Raw genomic sequence first — 16,959 nt, forward strand, 5'->3', positions numbered from 1 at the left:
CTATGAATGCAAATGATACAAAATCAAAATAACAACACAAGAGTTAGTCTCCAAGAGACTAATGCAAATGCTAGAAGCAAAATAGCATTAAGAGGATGCAAAAACTAGAGATACAAATACAAGCCAGGTAGCATGCTTATATAGGCTAAGAAGAGGGAGGAGGTGGCAACACCGACCAATGAGGAGCAACCATCTATCGGACTAAAGATAGCAAAGTATCTTCCCGAGATAGCAAATGGATGCTCACATGTAGGAAGGTGACACCTCACAACCATTCACCTAATAAGACATGCTTTATTAACCTAAGCAACATTATTAAAAGTGTAGGAAAAACCTAGCAATATAGGGAAAAATAAATAACCTACTAGGAAATAGAAAACTACACAAACACTCAAGTCCACTTCAAATCGATTGAAATCAGTTTGCAAGTGTTTAGAAGACTTTTCCCCTCTTGGCAAAATACAAGTGAAGAAATGAGAAATGAAACAAGATTTGGGCCATTTTTTGCCTTAAACTGTTGTTATAAAACTACGACCAAGTTTTTTACAAAACCTCAGCAAGTACTCAACAAGTTCTTGCCAAATATTCTATAAGCTTTTGGCGCCAGTAAAAGTCATAAAAACTCACCAAGCCAAAAAACTTGGTCAGTTTTTGCAACTCAAAGAGTACTCTGCAAGTAATCCATCTATGTCAGTTAAACTACCTTGATAATTTATTGGATATTCTTACATTTTTTAAAATACTATGAAAATTATATAAAGGAAATTTGATGTCGAATTTTTTTTGACTTTTTTGACATTGTCGAACTGCATCCCAACTTCATAGTCGTCGAACTCAAACTTGAACCTTGTGACTTAGGTTACCAATATGCCAACTCATACAAACAATCACACAACCTTTATCTCTCATCAATACTTTAGAATGTAGCAATAAAAACCAATTAAGGAGGATGTTTACAGCATCATCATGTCCAGAGAGCAAGAATGTTAAAAAGAAAAGTCCATTAAGCTAAGCACCATTAACCCTCCATAATTTATCCCAGCGATAGTGAGAGAGCCATTTCTCTTTTACGATGATAACAATAAACAGAAGAGGTGATCCAGAATAAAAAATACAATGATATGTGGTGCAGTTTGCATCAATGCAAACTCATGATGACAACAGAATTATGAAACAATGGCTCAGCACGGCCGAACTAAGAAAGTCTGAGAACAAAGTAATCATCAAGAAGGAAGATTGCACAACCGTCATAGGTAAAAGAAGTCTCCTGAAGCTACTTAAAAAAAATTGACAAGATGTACTTGAATCTACTGCACAAATCCAAACTCACAAAGATAATAAAGAACTTCTACCATTGTGGTAGGCACCAACCTATACGAATTTCAACCTTACATGGAGACACCAATCCCCATATACATTTGTAGGCACCAACCTATAGGAGACTCCACTCTCTTAATCGAAACAACTAACCACCAAATCAGATTAAGAGGCATCAATCTCAACTCCAACACAAGAAGCAAAAGATATGCTATGCAGAGCTTCAAAGCTTAGCCTTCATCACTTCTATGAGCTGATCTGCTTTATTACATATTTACATTATGTATGAGATCTACATTTCCACACTTACACACATACTGAGTAAACAACTCACAGAATATTTGTCACAGTTATCTTCAACTCGCATACATCAGCATTATATATGCATTTCAATATTAATTACCACCTTATGTCACCCTGGAGCATATTTACAATATCCAGATTTCTGCCAAACAAGTTAAGTAAACGTGTAGTAGGCTATATCATAGAGCCAGCATGCTACTGCAAGCGTAGAAACATGTTATGTGTTAACCGAAATGAACACCATTGGTCCCAAATAACCTTCACATGCTTCCTCCAGCTGGCACACGTTACAATACTCTCACACATTCATCAGGAACACCAAACCTAGACAATGAACTAGCATTATGAGCACTCTTTAGATCTTAACTTTCCTTCTTCTTGAGCCCCACCAGTGAAACTTGAATATATTTGCCTTTGTGCAAACCCTTATCTTCTGAACCACAAACCATGAAATATCATTTCATAGAATGCGGTACAAAACAAAATGTTAATGCAAATACAGTCTTTGAGCAACAGACCTCAGAAACATACCACGTATGCTTTTCGACATACCCAAACAACTAAAACTGTTTCATGAAGACAACATTGACATTCTGCAAGAAATCTATTCACCATAGATTGATTATGTCTTCCAGATCATATAAGCATTGTTTATGATATGATGATAATCAGCATTATTGACATACAACCTTGACATCAATGACCATACACCTTTAACATCAATGACAACAAAGTTCAATGAGCATAAACCTTTGACATCAATGTTCAACGAAGTTTACAAACCTGAAGGCCCAAAAGGAATGCCTATGTTTTTTCTTCCTTTCAGAGATGCTCTTTTAGCATCTTTGGAACTCAACCGGTAAGCTTTCCTAAAGCATCTCAGACTAAACAAATTAACCATGTAAGAGAACACCAAAGAGGTGATGTCTAGAAGAATGGTCCCACGGGAGGAAGTAAACCTGGCAACAGACATAAGAAAACATTAACTTTCCAGGCTTTTGTAGAAGAGACACTATATAACACTAAGCCTGGGACTAGGAAGATATATGTATGATATGACCATGGAAGAAATTACACCATACGTAACACTTGTCAGGCACTCAACAGGAAAAAAGGTTGTAAATGAATGAAATGGTGAATAAACTGGTTTCTAGATGCGATAGAGAAGAAAGATGCTTGCTAGACTTACTGATACAAGGAGTGACCCAGAGAAGGGTCTAAAAATAATTACAAGAGACCCTGAGTGTTGTTCAATGTCCATAGGAATTGGGATGAGAAGTAAATTGGTATTAAGGGGAACGATTCCCCAGGAGCATGTCAGAAACACAAAGGAGAACGGCAGGAACGTCTACATAAATCCAAGAAGGGGAACAATTCACTAGGAGTATGTCACAAACACGAAGGAGAATGGCTAGAACATTTAAATAAATCCAAGACTAAGCAAATAGAATGTTCTACTCAATGAGTGTCCAATCCAGCCTTTTTACAGAGAATTTGTAAAGTTTAATGGACATGGTAGGAAAGAATCACTACTGATAAGACACAAAGAATTAAAACATCAGAAAATAACAGATATCAATTTTCTATTCAATGGGCACAAGAATATATTGAAGATTGATCCAATGGAGAACATCAAGGATGCAACAGAGTTACATGGGAGAATTGCTCATTTCTTGTCCATGAAGACAACCTTGCTGAATTTTGTAAAATTAGTTTATCAGTTCTTCATGCTAATGAAAGTAACTATTGCCCGCATAGCCAATGATTTGTACTCAATTTTCAAAAAGGGGCAAGGGGAAAAAAATTAATCCCTGAAATAAAGTTTCCTCCTCTTCTTTCCTTGGTGCTCATGTCCCAAGAAAAACTATAAAATCTCTCACTGCCCTCAAGTAATCGGTAAAAAGCAACCTTCTCCAACATTATTATCTAGATTCTTAACAATAAGCAAACCCAAAAACAAAATCCTTATATTTTCTGAACTAAAATCATGTGAACAAACATCCATATAATCAGTTCAACTATGCTGACACCTGCATATAGAACAAGAAGTCAGATCCAACCATGTAAACACTCTCATAATGATAATAAACACAAACTAAATCTCTATTACTTCATAACATTAGTGTCATATGAGATCCACATAACTGCTTCCCTGACATCTAAATAAAGTTCAGTCTCTTGCAATTTTAACAAAGGTCGAACATAAAATCATCTGCAGAGTCTACATAATAGAAAGACATTTAAATCATACTATTGTTTTGCAAAGAAGATCTACTGTATGCATTTACAGTACTTAAACCTTCTTATAAGTTGGAAAAAAAATCACCTTACATATTGTGCGCCCAGAAGCTAGATGAATAGCCTCAATTCCCTCTTTTTGATGAGCCACAAGAACATTTGGAATCCACCATAGTTGAGTATGATTTGTTATCATAGGAAAATAGAGGTTCCTCTGTAGGCATTGAAAATTTTACTATTAGGATTATTTGCTTACACCAAGTAGAAAATATAAGGTAATGTATATCAGTGTTCCTAGTCTTGTAAAATTGGGCCCACAACATGAAGGTCAAAGCTTTAAATATGCATCAAACCAATCCAGAGAACAAATCAAAGAAGGTATAAAACATGACTATAGGAAAAAAAATGGATTAGTAGAACAAAAAGATTATTTACTCTCTTAGCTCTGCCAAGCTTTTAATTAAAGTTTAAGAAACTTAATTTTCAAGTTAGAAATGTTTCAAAAAACTTATGCACATATCGCATCCATCTGTTTCCTTCTCATTCTTTTAAATGGATATCTATAAATAAAATGCTCATTTAAAAAGAATGTCATATCTTTGAACAAATCCAAAATGGTGTTGAACATTACAAATCAAGAGATTAAAGATGTGAATTGTTTATGGTAGAAGCAAATTTAAGAGACCCTTTTTAATTCTGTAATTCCTTCCCTGTTGAGAGTTCATTAGCAGCATTACTCCTGCAAGACCATAATGATCATTTACATGCTTTCCCTTGCTAGGGCATGCTTCCTAAGTCTATTTTGATCAACCAAGAAAAATCTCATCTTTTCTTGCACTCCACATCAGGCAATGACCATCTATAATATGTATAGTTTTCATCTATACTATTTCATATATAACATCAAGTGCAAATTAAAGTTGTAATTAAGATTAATAAAGTAGTTATTTTGCCAATGATAACCGACTAATGGTTTGATAGTGAACATTTTTTTGTGTAAATATGCAGTACAAATTTAAAATGCACACCGTCTATACCTCGTTATGTTATGTACTTGAGCCACTGAAGTCGTGGTTTATATACTACAGTAAAAATATGTATGATGATCAGCCAATACATATTCCAATTATGGAACTGTACAAGCAGATTTGGTGACTGGTTGGTTAGTTGGGGTTACAAGCTCTTCTGATATAAAAGGTAGTACTGATCATTTGTCCAGCAGAAATACCTTACAGGCTCTGTCACAGTGTTCGGCAAATATCACCAATGACATTCAAAATCAGTCAAATTAAATTTAAAAAACTTAAAAATTGTTTATGTTCACCTTTAAATTTGTATGGAATTGACAGAGTTTCTCTAATCTAAATTCATTTTTAATACATGTCTAACAATAGAACTTTTGCTGCAAAAATGAATTACAAGCTTCATTTTGGGCTTCACTATTTATTTTGTGAATTCACCTTATGATATGTAGATGTCTTTTTCCCTGCTGGTGATAATGGACCTGTTATACGCCGACGACAAAGACAGAACTAGAGGGGAAGAGAAAATGATAGGAAATTCTCAACATAAGATATCACCTGAGTATCAAATCGGGAGGAAATGTGAACTTTGTCCCCCCTTTATGTTTTTATCTTTTTTCTTGATTTTTGTTTTAGGCTTTCTTTTTGTTTATTTTTTCTTTTGTCTTTTCTAAAATTTAGCATATTAAAAATTATCAAGATCACTATTGTTTTAAATTTAGTATATGTCATGACGCTGCAATTAAGGCGACATCCATCTTAGCCGACAAAAGCATCATCAGTGGCAGTTGGGCTGATTATGAACAGTAACAACATTAAGGATGAAACACCAATAAATATAGCAATTAACAGCAGCAATCATTATTAATTTAGCAGTAGTCTTAATAAACAGCAATCTTAATTAAGAAAGGAATTAAAATGTTAACATGAAGGGGTGTGATTAAAAAAAGCAGCAACTTTAGAAAAGACACATCCACTGACCAAGAAACAGCAATCACAAAGTGTTGCATATCTTCCAAAATATTAAAGATAAATAAGGAAGGCCATTAGGAAAAAGAGCGCAAGCAAGATTAATCAAAGACAAACAATCATTTAAGAGATATCAACCTTTCTTAAGGAATAAATCATATACAGTGAATCAACCAATAAAGCAGGTACTGTCCGCACTCAAGAAGAAAAGATAAATTTATTAATGTCTAACAAAATACCCCAAAGTGTCAAAGGGACTGCCAAGTACAACGAAAGGGGGGTAGCCCGTAGCAAGGACACCAAACGGTGCCCAAAGAAGAAAGCAATAACTAAAATAAAAACAGAGGGGGGCTACAAAGGAAAAGAAACCCTCCTGAACCCAAATAAGGGTTTCAAACAGCTCCGAAGAACTTCTGAACAAAATAATAAGCAGTGGAGCTAGTCAAAGCCTCGGGCTGCCTCAAAGTGATCCTGGAGGAGGAAGGTTTCTGCAAAAGGGAGCCCGGTTTGGACCTTATAGATCTAAAATAAGAAGGGCCAAGCTGATGCTTGGTAATGTGTATTCAATGTAGCCCTATGAAGAAGGAAGTAATAAGCTGACAAGATGGAGGTGTCGCAGGATGTCGATGCTGAAGTGTGTGGTGTTGAATCCTAAGGGATTTCTAAAAGTAAAGGACAGAGCACCTCAGGTCTGTATTCTAAAGCAGGCGGAGAGCAATTGCTTCTCCTTTAAGAGGCAATAGAACCTCCTTTTAATCGCGTAGTATAGACGACACTGAAAGATGTAATGCTCTTCAGACTCAACCTCCCCAATGCTGCAAAGATGACAGATCTTATGCACCCTGGCATCGAGACAGTACACTTTCAATTTCTGGATTTGATTGCGTAGAGGTTTTTTATCATCAACATTTTGGATCATGCTACATGATCCATCATCAAGATGCTAGAGAGAGAAAAAAACATGACCCAAAATGGTGGGAGGCAATTCATGTCAATTTTAATTTTTAATTGACCCAAGAAGGGTCGAACTTTCAGCAAACTATCTGTGAACTGGACCAAAGAGACAACAGAAAAAACGAAAGAATTTGAAGAATAGTATGTAAGATAGGGGTATATGCGATGCCCTTCACCCTAATCGGCAAAGCCCCAACAGCATTGAAGGTAACAAACCAGATCAAAGATGGCCTCAAGCTTGAAGAGATGCACCCCAAACTTTCTGAGAATAATGATGTGTGGGATGGATTGCTTACACTGAATCATGCACTGAAGGAGGATCTAAACCAGCTCGGCAGGCCCAATTTGAACCCAACAAAGAAGAAACCCACACCACCAAACCATAGAGAACAATAGGTCTAATAAGAGTATCAATACGCATCACCTTCAACAAAGTGCCTTGGAAATATGCCGCATACATTGTCCCTTGAGGAGGGCCAACCAATAATACCCCTTGTTTATCTACTGTCAAAGGGTTGGTCTCATGGTAAAACAAGTCCCAGAACGTGAAACCCAGATGTGTATGAGGAAATCTCCACCTCCAAATCCTTGAAGAAGAAATGAAGGTGAGACATCTTAAGCGCATTTAAGACCATCACCTTAGTCTTCCCCAAATTAACCATCAAATAACTCACAAAAGGATGCATGGCAATCCATCCGTCTCTCCAAACCCTCCAGAGAGGAGGCTAAGAGAACAACATCATCTGCAAAGAGCGAAATAGAGGACAAAACATGGTCAAGAAGGCAATCGTCCCCACGATGAGTGTGGTTTTGAAGAGAACTCTCCAACTCGTCAATGTAGATATCAAAAAAAGTAAGCAACAAGGAGCAGCCATGCTTAACCCAATAGTGCTCTTGATGAAGTCCTAAAACTCAGAAGGGATCCAGAGACGGCCCAAAACCATCTCGTACTATCTCATGATAGATACCGAAAGAGCCTCTAAAAAAGGGTCGTCCTAGGGACAAACTTAAAGGCTTTGGAGAAGTCCACAAAGCAATTTTACCCTTCAAGGAGCGATGGCGAGCCTCCTCAACAACACCACAAAGAGTCAAGTTGTGATCCATAGTCTGATAATCTAGTCTGAAATAGGTTTGCCCCTTGGCACGGATGTGACAGTGATCCAACACTCTCGATAGAAGAATATGAAGAGTCATGGCACACAACTTGGAGGTGAGCCCAACCATGATGGAACTATAATTCTTGGGATCTGAGGTAGGGCCTGCCTTGTGGATCAAGTGGATGATGTGGTGCAACCAAGAAGGGGGGAAAACTATGCAAACAACATGATTGAGGTGATCGGCAAGATAGAACCCCAAAACTATGAGGTTATGTTTGAAGAACTCGGCCTGAAAGCCCTCCTCGTCAATTGCCCTACTACAGTTCATAGGTTTGACCACCTCCTAATAGTGGTATAAGAGAAGAAGTGACAATAAGAAGGTGGTGTGACTTGGAAAGGGTGTTGATCTAGGATGTCATTGAGCGCAAAGATATAGTAAACCAGTATAACGTAATCAAGCTCAAGGCGGAGGGGGATATGGTGAGGGAATAAGGTCTTGCCAAAATAATTCCGGGGAACAATTGATGGAGGCAAGAAGGATACATCTACACTAGGAAATGTGAAGATGTTTCTTATGGCGAAGAAGCTAGTAGCAAAAGGTCTTAAGGGAGGTTTAAGCGAGGTGGTGATGCATGAGGGTTGACCATAGGATCTAATGAGAGGCCTTGCAATCTTCATCGTCCCATTTGTTCAGGGAGTGCATTCATGGGCCTAGGAGGGTAGAGCTTGTTGCGATTAAACCACGGACAGAAATAACAATTACATGCAAATATAAACAATATCAAAAAATAATAGATCACACATAAAAGAACACAAGACACCAAGATTTAACGTGGTTCACCCAATCCTTGGGCTACGTCCACCAAACAGCAAGTCCGATATTATTACGATCCAGTGATTACAACCTGATTACAATCCGTAATCCCTTACAGCTCAATACTGCCACAAGAACCAATTTTCGCATCACCACACTAAAACAATCCCTAACCCTAAGCCCTTTTATACAAGTATTTTTACTGCTTTAGGGTTATAATTAACAATTACATGTCAGCCCAAAATCTCGATAAAATAGGGCCCAAAAAAAAAATTTTGCCCGACCCCGCCTCGAACCTCGCCGAGGAATTATGGAGTATGTACAGTACATCCAGTGAAAACCAGTAAATGTAGGAAGAGGTGGAACAAGGCTTGCATGAGTCTCCACGAGGAACAACAAATCCAAGGAATCCAATAGCTAACCTATAAAGTCTGAATTGTTAGAACACCCCTTGCATCTTGACGCTTAAGAGTGTAATTTAGCAACCACAGTTGCGGGTTTGGTCTACCAACTAGAAGGAAAAGTGTCTTGAACCACCACGCTAAGATTTTTAATCATGGCCCACTTATTATCTCGTCGTACAACCTGTTTAAGTTTTGTGGCTTGGGATTTAGTGAGACTCACCGAGAAAAAACTTTGATGGTAGATGAAAGAATTCCCTACATGCTTTGAGCATGCATAGCTTGCTCAAGAAATTGTGAAATTGTAGGAATAGGATGGAATCATATCCAACCCAAGCCCTATCAAGGGACTTGTCAAGGACCTCAAGCTGGTTATTGAGAAATGTGTATGCAACATCTAAATGGTTGGTGGTGATAGGCGAAAGGCAACGAACCTTCAGATTGGGTTCAACTTGTTCTCCTTACTCTTTCTTAAGCTAATTTGGAATGGACCAATGCCTCAACCCCAGCAAGGGGAGGAGTATCCCCAATATTATAGATACCAACAATTTCAATTGTCTTTGTCTTTAATTTTAAATGAGTCTTGCTTGCTGTCAAGTTTGGATTGGTTTGCCTCCAACTCTGAAATGATTGCATTAACAACCTCCTACTCTATGAGAAGTTGATAGAGCTTTCTATTTTCTATTGAGACAATGGAGAGCCTGTTGGAGACATCTTGCACTTCACCTTTTTGTAGTTTATTGTCTGCCACCAAATTGTAGACCCTATCCAATAGCTTTGTTAATGTTTTATTTGTAACCTTCAACAACAAGAACCCTACCTCTATCTTGCTAACCCATTCAAATGGTTTTGTATGCACTATGTCTATTGTTTTCCTTTGATATATATGCAAAGTAAGAGTAAGAACCAGTGACGAATTCATGGCAAGCAAAGAGGGAGAATCAAGTCAATCAAACTACAAAGGTGCGGGTGGAACCAACATAACCAAAGAAGAAAGGAGTTCGAAACTTAGGGAACTCGAAAAACATAGCAAACTCAAAAGATTATGGGCACAAGCCATGTCAGTAGCAACATCAGCATCAACAACAACATCAACGCATTAAAATCCCCACATGAAAATTGTGTAAATCAAGCAAGCAAAGTAGGTTGCATTTAAATGCCAGAGCAAATGCAAGACCATTCAAGTTGAATGAGGGACGAATGAAAAGAGGACTATTGTGTTCACAGGAACCGAATACAAGACATTTACAATAGTGCAAAGGATGTTGAATAAACGCAAGAGAAAGAGCAAATAGCAAAAGAAAAGACTGGACATCATTAGCGCTCATTGTTTAGGGTCCCAAGATGTCATTTAGGGTTTCCCATCAAAGAGAACAATCCAATCAAGAACACATGGCAGTGGACCTCTAACCATTTCAAAACAATTATAACAGTATATAATAATCCTAATAATTGCTCATGTATACATATAACCTAAGCTTTATTTGTCAACATTTATCCCTTATAAGCATATATATAATTGGATATAAAATGCATATATCTATAAATAAATTTGTTTGTCAACTCTCATCATGTAGGAAAGGAATGTGCAAAGAAGTGGGGATAACATGAGATTACCCTCTAAGTAGGCCACAATGAGTGGTAGTACATGTCGCCTGCTACTTGGGCCAAGCGGGCAAAGATCCTCACTTAGACTTAGATAGGTAACTCAAGAAACTTTATTATACTCTCCTCTCCAACTCTACCATGATGATTTATTGACCTTGGGGATGAAGCATGGGTAGGGAAAGTAGGTGCAAGCACCCCAAAAGGTAGACCACCCTAAGTGGATGTCAATGTTTCCTATCACTAGGGCCAAGAGAGTGTCCACTCTTGGCCTTAGTGTGGGATGGCTCCAAGCAGACATATCATGCTTCTTCTTCCAAACCAAATGTGTTTGAATCAATGTAACCCCAATACTAGGGTACGTCGGAATGAGTTTCCAGGATTGGGAGAAAATGGGCCTCATTTTCGAGACGACAAGGGGATGGCGGCAGGGGAAGGATGGGGAAGGGAGGGGTGTTGTATAGTATACATATAGAACTTGAAATGCTTGTTATGAAATGACATTTTAGTAGAAAATGACATTTCAGTAGAACATACAAAATTAAAATACTTGAACATAGAAAAATTGCAACATGAACTAGAACCATTGAACATTCAACATAGTAAAATTCAAATAGAAATTCAAGTACCCATCCCAACGGCAGCATGGTTGCGAAATGGCAGAAGTGGGGGTATTTGGGTACGCAAGTACCCGGTGCGAGGACGTCTTGGGGACGAATACGTCAAGGTTTGGGAGGGGTATGCGAGTCCCTATGTTGCACTGGTTTGAATATGTAATAACCATGTTCTGATTATAGCTTCAAATGACATCAATTTTCAATTATTTTTACTATTTAATAGTTTGACATTTCGTCAAACACTTGGCAAGCAACCGAATTACCACTGAATATATGATGTCTTAAATTTTCAAACACAATATCAGGATGTATAACAAACTGATCACAAATTTAATTTTGGCCTCATAAGTTTTGCATAAATAAATACCAAGCACCAATAAACAATTCTAAAATGATACACGCTAGCCTCTGAATTCATTCATTGACAAACCATACAACAATATAATGAAAAAGGAATTTAATTGTTGACTCATAGCTATAAATCATAATTTTGAAGCTAGCCTATTATACTTTCAAACTATGTAACATAAACTGAATTTTACAAATTAAGAACCTAGTCTATGTCGTAGAATGTAATTGCAGGGTCAAACTAAAAGCCGCTTGGTCCAATTTTAATCTGGCATTCACAGTATACCCTTACAAATGCTGCCCAAAACTAATATAGAAATCACACCAAATACAAGAAACCTTTGCATTCAAGATGTAAATCCAACACACTAAATCTAATGCAAATTGAACACACTAGGATATCTAGTGTTACCACATTCTTCAGCACCAAACTCCAATTTGTAGACTAAACCCTCGCCCTGTAATAGAGATAATTGAAAACAAATTAAAACTAAATTCTTCAGCAAGCCAATCAGTTCTCAGCCCTTGTAGACACAGTATGAGAAGTCTCTTCAATTTTGATTGAAAATTTAACCCATACAACTCAGAGTAACGAGACTCGCCGCAAGTCTCCCAAGTTGGCAAGTCACCAATGGCTTGCTGGGTCAAAATGACCCGTGACTCAGGCTCGACGAGTCAGGTGATGTGACTCACCTGACTCGCGAGTCAAGGTGTGACTCGCAGGTCATGACTCACTTGACCTGGCCACAGCAGCTAGTTTTTGGCTAAGGCAAAATAACACAAAAAAATTGTTTTTTATATTTTTTTTTGTTCTTTGTTATTCTTATAACCCTAAAAGGGCTTTCATTAACACTCTATTGTGAGAAAAAGAAAGAGAGAGAGGAAGAAGAGAAATAGAGTGCCATAATTTTGCAACCAGCTGAAAGGAAGAGGAGAAAAGTTTGCATGACATTGGAGCAACTATATGGTTGCATTTAGATCATCAAGGAGTTTATAGGAGCTCTTCTCAACACTTCTCAACTCATTTTAAAGAGGTGAGAGTTGATTTTTTGGATTTAGATGATTTTTTTCTCCATGCTTATGGGTTTTTTGGATGAATTTTTTCTATATGTTTATGGGTTTTGTTTTACTTTAGATCTTCATTTAATACAACACTTAAATGGTAATTTTTGGTCTAAAATGTCTTATTGCAGCAACCTTGACATTTTTCCTTACTCATAATGGCTCCTCCAACTAAAAAACCTAAGATCTCTAAAGGCAATAAAAAAAATGAGCGTTTGGAAGTACACCATAGAATTTTCAAGTAGAGGTAAAACTCAAACAAAATGCCTATTTTGTAAGGTCATTAATAGTGGGGGGATAAATAGATTGAAATACCATATCGCTTGCAAACGTGGTCATGATGTTGAGCCTTGTAAAGTTGCAACTCCTGAGGCTAAACATTTTTGTTATGTTGCCTTAGAAAAATATGAACAAGAAAAGGAATTAAAACAAAAATAATTAGCAGAGTTAGCTTAAATTGGTTCCACTTCCCTTCCACGCTCATCTAGAACTGCTTTTGTATCTAGTTTTACACCCCTAGGTTCAATAGGTTCTGTTGGAGAAGGTGCTTCCCTTCCCTCCTATCGTCCTAGTACTTCTACTAGTGGTACTTCTTCTACATCTATTCCTTGCATTGCTAGTGGCACTGCCCCTGGTAGTAGTACTAGCGTTACCTTTTGTCCTAGAGTCAGAAATCTAGGTTGGACAATTTTTTTGTACCACATTCCAATCCTGGTGCACCACCCTCACTTGAGAGCTTGCTCTGGAATAGGGAGATCCATGAAGCTAGAATAAGAGCAATTTGAAAATTTTCGTATTTTTGCAACATTCCATTTATAACAGCCAGGTACTTCAACTTCGTTTATATTTTATTGTTTTACATTTTAACTTTTAACTTTTAAATTCAATTTTTAAAATAAAATTTTATAGTTTTAACTTAATGTTGAAATATGCTAATTAAAATATTTTTATAAATGTAATAGGACTCCTTATTGGCAAGGGATGATTGATACGGTTTCCATCTGTGGTGCGGGGTGTAAAGCCCCCACTGATGATGAGTTGAGTGGACCCCTCTTACTAGAAATGGTTGAGGAGATGAAACTTGAGTTGAAGGACCATAGAAAGATTAAGAGCCAAAGGGGGTGTATCATTATGACGGATGGATGGACAGATAGGAGGAATAGGACTCTCCTAAATTTTCTTATTTCTAGCGGAGGTAATTCATCATCCTCTACTTCTTGAAGTCTAAAATTTAATGCATTATTGAATAACTAAAATTGTTTTATTGACTATTCAATGATAATTATTTTGTTTAATTTTCACTTTCAGGATCCACCACGTTTTTGAAATCTATAGATGCTTCCTCACATGTCAAAAATGCAAAATTCTTATGTGAGGCTATTGAGGAGGTCATAAGAGAGGTGGGGGAAGAGAATGTTGTCCACGTGGTGACTGATAATGCAGCTAATTATGTTGCTGCAGGTAAAATTTTAACTTCTAAGTTCTAAAAAATTTTAGTTTTTCATTAAATTTTGAAAATTAAAAGTTTTTTAACACATCTAAATTTTTAGTTGTTTGCTAACTAATTTAAAATTGCTGCAAGAAAACTTTTGATGGAGAGACACCCAAGAATCTTTTGGACTCCATGTGCGGTCCATTGCCTCGACCTCATGTTAGAGGATATTGGCAAGCTTGAATGGGTGAAATCATGTGTTGCTAACGCCAAAAATCTTTGCAAGTTCATCTATAATCATGCCTTGATCCTCAACATTATGGGAGAATACACGAAGGAAAGGAGTTGGCTCATCCCAGTATCACAAGATTTGCCTCTAATTTTATCACACTAAAATCCTTGCTGAGTTCAAGGTAAGCTTTGAGGTGCATTTTTTTGGTCTGCAATGGAGTTCCTCCTCCTTTGCCACCACCCCTACAAGGATAGATGCAACAAAATGCATTTATAATGAAGAAGGTTTTTGGGAGCCATGTAAGGAGATTGTGGAGGTAATCTAAATTTTAAAAGCTTAAGTCTTAAAATTTTATAAATTAATTTATCTCATACATAATTTTGTTTTATTTTCATTGTGCAACTTTGCAAAGTTTCATTATTCACTAAATTGTTTTTTTGTTTAATTGTTTTGTAGATCACTAAACCTCTTTAACCCTCCTACGTGTTGCTAATGGGGAGAAGCCCGCTATGGGCTACATATATGAGGGCATGGATAGGGCTAAGGAGGCTATTAAGGCCAAATATGTAGGAGTTGAGGACAAGTATGGCCCTATTTGGGACATAATTGATAGGAGATGGCAAAATCAGCTTCATAAACCCATCCATGCAACAGCCTATTACCTCAATCCAACATACTGTTTCCGTGAAGATTTCAAGGCAGATGAGGAGGTGCTTAGTGGCCTATACACTATGATATCGAAGATGGCCACTAATGCTACAGATATATTGCTTGAGATGGATGCCTATAATAATGCATCAGGGCCCATTTTTTCAAGTCAAATTTGCAAAGGAGGTCGTACAAAATTGTAGCTTAAGCCTTATACAATCTAGTTTCTAAATTTCTAGCTTTAAAGTTCAAATTTTGAAATGAGACTAATTTTATTTTTTTTCCTTTTTTCAAAATTCAAATAGATGGTGGCAAATGTTTGGGCTTTCAACCAAAAACCTTTAGCAAATTGCCATCCGCATAATGAGCCAGTCAAGTAGCACTTCTGGATGTGAGCGCAACTACAGCATGTTCGAGCACATCCACTTGAAGAGGCGTAACAGGTTGTTTGTGGAGAAAATGAATAAGCAAATCTTTGTGCATTACAACTTGCACATTAGGACCAAGAAAATTTTGGATAGTGACACCTCTCTGATTACTCTAAAGAAGGTTGATCCAGAGTCTGATTGGATCACTGAGGCTATTGATCATGTCTTTGATGATGAGGACCTAGAGTGGGTTGACGAGGCAAACAGAGAGGCTGAGGCCGTGGCTATGGCAGCAGAGGACCAGAGAGCTACAGTTGTTCCTAGTGGCACCTCACAAGCACTGGCAGAGACTACAGTTGATCCTAGAGGCACCTCACAGGCTGATGCTATGGCTATTCAGTCATCCAGGACCTACCTTAGATGCCTTACTAAGAGGCATTTTATAGATTATACTGAGCCTGAGGTTGAGGATGAGGATGAGAACTAGGAGCCATAGCTATAGTCTTGTTTTAACTTTTTGTTCAATTTAACATATGATCGAAATTTGGAACATTTGATGATGACTATTGATGCGTTGGATTTCATGAATTTGATATACATTTTGAAGGGTTTCATGGATTTATCATTTTATATATCTATGATTCTATGTTTTACTTTTCTATTTCCTTCAGCTACTATTTAAATTTTAGTATTTCGCAATTTACCTTTGTACTTAAGTAAATGATGTATGTTTAACTTTTAAGTATGTGCATTGTGATCAAATTACCTTCTATTTCATTATGTTATTGTGTATTTAAGCTTTATTCAATAATGGAAGCATGGAATGTTCTTTAAATCCTAAAAAAACTCAAAATTTCGAGGGTTTTTCACTTTGCCGAGTTTGAGCTGGGTCACGAGTCAAGTTACCCTTGCCGGGTCCGAGCCGGGTCTTAGTCATGTTACTTTGATACCACTTTAACTCAGCAGTGTATTGATGCGCAAACTCAATCTCAAACACTTATACTTCAGCAAGGGCACATAAAATCAGAACTTCAGGAAACGTCACAAAAACGACAAAGCAAAATAAGATAATCAAATGATCAAATGCTTTACTCATCAAATAGGCTCATATTTATAATCTCCAAGTGGCATAAAGTTTCCCAAATGAACTTCACTTAAGAAACTTTCCACACACAACATTAAAATATAATAAAGTGTCATTATAATCTAATTTATTAATCGCTTTTGGCTTCGAAAATGACCTTTTCCACCATTACTTAATATTCTGACACGTAAGGCCATAGTTTCTTGTTTCCACAATTTTAAACTTTTCATCCCAATTCCAATTAGCTATGATACTGAGGTAACCAACAAACAACACCAACAAAAATAGCAACCTCAGCGTATTTAGATGAATAATAATAATTCACCCGTCTTGTGAAAACAGCTGATGAAGCATCAAAATCGAAATCTGACAACACCAAAGTGATGCTCATGAAAAAAGATGATGAATGAACCTGACGGGATGACTTACTAGAAATACACTCCCTCCA

General features: G+C 37.1%; 1 protein-coding gene across 2 annotated transcripts in view; it reads right to left on the reverse strand.

The window, feature by feature from the left end:
- Nucleotides 1-16,959, reverse strand: part of LOC149562103 (FG-GAP repeat-containing protein) — a 113,206-nt gene that overhangs the window by 34,588 nt on the left and 61,659 nt on the right. For both annotated transcript variants that reach the window (XM_089825648.1, XM_089825647.1), the window contains one exon: nt 3,947-4,072. In XM_089825648.1, coding sequence (XP_089681774.1) covers nt 3,947-4,072 — 126 coding nt within the window. The remainder of the gene's footprint in view (nt 1-3,946; nt 4,073-16,959) is intronic.

Source organism: Cupressus sempervirens, chromosome 4 (genome assembly GCF_028749045.1).
Source record: "Cupressus sempervirens isolate cs-2001-9-10 chromosome 4, ASM2874904v1, whole genome shotgun sequence".
Taxonomy (NCBI): domain Eukaryota; kingdom Viridiplantae; phylum Streptophyta; class Pinopsida; order Cupressales; family Cupressaceae; genus Cupressus; species Cupressus sempervirens.